Source organism: Monosiga brevicollis, genomic scaffold (assembly GCF_000002865.3).
Source record: "Monosiga brevicollis MX1 MONBRscaffold_44 genomic scaffold, whole genome shotgun sequence".
NCBI classification, from domain to species: Eukaryota; class Choanoflagellata; order Craspedida; family Salpingoecidae; genus Monosiga; species Monosiga brevicollis.
The window spans coordinates 210707-214196 of NW_001865081.1; the positions used below are offsets into that span (position 1 = coordinate 210707).

Consider the following 3490-nt stretch of genomic DNA (forward strand, 5'->3'; position numbering starts at 1 on the left):
GCATGAGCCGCACGGTCACAGTGATGGTGAGTGCAGCATCGGTTTTTCTCCGACCGCTCGCCCTGATGGACGAGGCCATGGACTCATCCACTCTTTTGGGCCATTTCTGGTACATACTATTGTAGGTGTATCAGGACTAGCATGGCACCCCAAACAGGCCATGTTGGCTTCTAATTTGGAAGAAGCGAGATGGACAAGGCCATCCGCGTGTCTGTGTCTGTGTCTGTGTCTGTGTCTGTGTCTGTGTCTGTGTCTGTGTCTGTGTCTGTGTCTGTGTCTGTGTCTGTGTCTGTGTCTGTGCCTGTGTCTGTGCCTGTGTCTGTGTCTGTGTCTGTGTCTGTGTCTGTGTCTGTGTCTGTGTCTGTGTCTGTGTCTGTGTCTGTGTCTGTGTCTGTGTCTGTGTCTGTGTCTGTGTCTGTGTCTGTGTCTGTGTCTGTGTCTGTGTCTGTGTCTGTGTCTGTGTCTGTGTCTGTGTCTGTGTCTGTGTCTGTGTCTGTGTCTGTGTCTGTGTCTGTGTCTGTGTCTGTGTCTGTGTCTGTGTCTGTGTCTGTGTCTGTGTCTGTGTCTGTGTCTGTGTCTGTGTCTGTGTCTGTGTCTGTGTCTGTGTCTGTGTCTGTGTCTGCATCTCTCTCCGTGAGTCCCTCTTGTGTCTGTGTCTGTGTACCTCTTTGTACCTCTCTGTGAGACGCTCTGTGAGTCGCTCTGTGAGTCGCTCTGTGAGTCGCTCTGTACCACTGTCGCCGCTGTGCCGCTGTGTTGTTGAGTTCACACATTCACACAGTGACCTCTTGTAATTTTCCGTTGGCGATGAGAACATGGTCCGATACCGCGCTCAGCCGTCTCATTGGGCATGATCTGTTGGATATACTTTGCTTTGACAATTGTCGGGACGGAAACAGTCATAACCAAGTCGCGAAATAACGCCGAGGCATTGAAGTCTGGTTTTCTACCTCGTTTGTCCGGCGTCACTCCGACACCGGAGCAATTGAGCGAGAGAGTCGCCCTCACCCAAGAGGCCTTGTGGCCCACGAACCGGAACGCGTCGCTGGCTGTGTCGTACTGCTACATGAGTAAGATTCTAAACAAACATGGCCTGCAGTGATGCAAATGCTCTCGTGCTGCTCCTGTAGGCGTGCTTGGAGGACCGACACCTTGATTGCATTGTTGTTGGCCAAGGCAAGAGCGGTACGCGGGGAAGTGTTTGCAAAGGCCGGCTGAGTGGGGGAAATATCGGACTGGTGCGTTTGAGTTGGCCTTCCAGATGCAGGACTGGGCAGCGCAGAGCCAGGTGTTGAGGTAGGTGCGTTCAGCATAGAATCGATGTCTCTGGATTCAGCTGCTATGCCAGCATGTCGAAAGGCTCTAGCCATTCAATCCGGCCTTTGACGCTGTGCGTGAATGGCGACGCAAAGGACGTGAATCTCGTCGCCCACCGTCAACGAGCTGACTCAAGTGAGCCCGCAGCTCGTCTTGCGCCCTTGCACTAATCAGATCAACACCAAATTCCTCCTCGAGTTTATAAAACCATTGCTCTTGCAGCACAGACGAAAACAGTCCAACACCGGCTTGGGCGTCTGCCGCACGTCGACGAAATGCACACTCACGGTGACTGAGTGGTCGGTAAGCTGCGTATCGAGAATCGGTTCTCTTGCGCATGATACTCCTCTCACGGCAAACGGCAAGCAGCTCGTTCATCAGCTGTATGACATCATTGCGCGTACGGGAGCGATTCATGCGGCTCGTTGATCGAAGATACTCGGCTCTCAAAGCTTGCTCCTCCCGAGTGCAGAGTGCTCGACCGTCATGGGCCGTGTCTTGTTGGTATCCGTTGCGAGTACGCGCGGTATGAATTTCATTTGGGGTCGCATCGTACGCAGTTCAGAACAAGGCCGGTGAGGATGGACGACGGCAACGGCCGCTACCGGAAAAAAGCTTCAAGCGAAACAAAGCATGATCGAAAACTGGCGGGTCGGCCTTTCACTGCTCCTGTGAAGAACCTTGAAGTTCATCATCCTGAAACACACGGCCCGCCATGTGATGGGCAGCAACAGCCGCGTCGGCTCGCTGTCGTCGTTCGTGTTGATTTTTCTAAATGGAAAAAGCTTATGATGAGCAACGAGAATTCGCGGCCAAGGCAATGACCAAGCGCATACCGAATGGGCATATTATACACTTGCGAGCTCACAGCGCACTGCCACAGCCTGACCCTCTCAGCGATCGTAGATGCAGCAGCGGGCAAGCCGCACCGCGACTCTTCCGACCCGCTCGCGCACCATGACGGCCAGCCAGAGCCCTCAAATGGCAGCAGAGTATCTCACTAGCGTGTGACGAAGCCACTTGAGAACAGGTGCAAATCAACAACAGGAGGCAAGTGGTGCATGCCATCGTCTCTGTGACCCTTGCAGGACGGAGATTGGCTCAAGATCAAGAGTCTCCAGGACTCGAGAGTCCGTTTCAACACACATCTCCACAAAAGTTTTTTACTTTTTTTTACAAAATAAAACAGGATTTTCAAGGGAGGAGATCGCTTCAATAAGTGCTGAATATACTGCATCTTCTTAGTTTGACTGGCCAAGATCTGCTTCAACTACTTGGAGCTTTGCTTCATTAACCCCTTGGCTTTGCTTTGCTGTAGAGAGACACAGAGAGAGACAGAGAATGTCATCCTTTTAGAGATTTCTTCAATAAGTGCTGAATATACTGCATCTTGTTACTTTGACTGGCCATGATCGGCTTCAACTAGTCGCATCTTTGCTTCATTAACCTCTTGCCTCTCTTCCTTCCCTTAAGCTTTGCTTGAATTTTTAATTTTGAACATCGCGATGAAGCACACACAGAGGATGAAACAGGACCATGGGCGGCGGGCGCACTCCTGATGATGATGGTGCGGTTTGTCGTCGTTGTGGCATCAGGGGCGAGCGCTGTCGAGGTGCAAGCGATGACAGGGATGAACGGGTGGCCAAACAACATTGCCGTGCGACCGTCGTGGATGGATCATCTTCCTGATCTTGTCGTGTTTTGGGCTGCCAAGACAATTCCTCCTGTGAGGAGCCGTGACGGCTGGTGCGCTGATGGACGCGCTGGCCAGGCCCAGGAGCCGCGGAGCCTGTTCAGATTCGGCACAAAGCCCGCATGCAGGTGGGGAGTCGATCTGCGACCCGCTTTTGGAAATGCTATCCATGCCAAAATGGGAGGGCAAGTGTGATCTTTTGGGGGCGCGAACCGCCAGATGATTCTGACGGTAGTGCTGTGTGACAGGATGGTCCCAGGTGGACGAGGACGCCACAGTGAGCACCGGACGTGCGTCAAGGACCTGATGTGTGCCTTGCTTTGACGTGTCCCCTAAATTTGAGATCAGCTGCCCGGCTGCCATTTGGTGTTGGTAAAGGAGCCAAGGCGGTTTTTTTTTTTTTTTTTTTTTTTTTTTTGTGTCAGGCTCCGCGGCGTCCGGCGTGGAACACGGATTTGACGCTAACAGTCAGTGAAGGTG

General features: G+C 52.7%; 1 protein-coding gene across 1 annotated transcript; it reads right to left on the reverse strand.

The window, feature by feature from the left end:
* Positions 1-170: 170 nt before the first annotated feature.
* On the reverse strand, positions 171-1734 carry MONBRDRAFT_12738 (uncharacterized protein; the record flags this gene model as incomplete). The annotated part of the gene is made up of 2 exons (XM_001750609.1): positions 171-751; positions 1605-1734. 2 exons carry the CDS (start codon positions 1732-1734, stop codon positions 171-173), a joined length of 711 nt encoding a protein of 236 aa, XP_001750661.1.
* Between the last annotated feature and the right edge of the window lie 1756 nt (positions 1735-3490).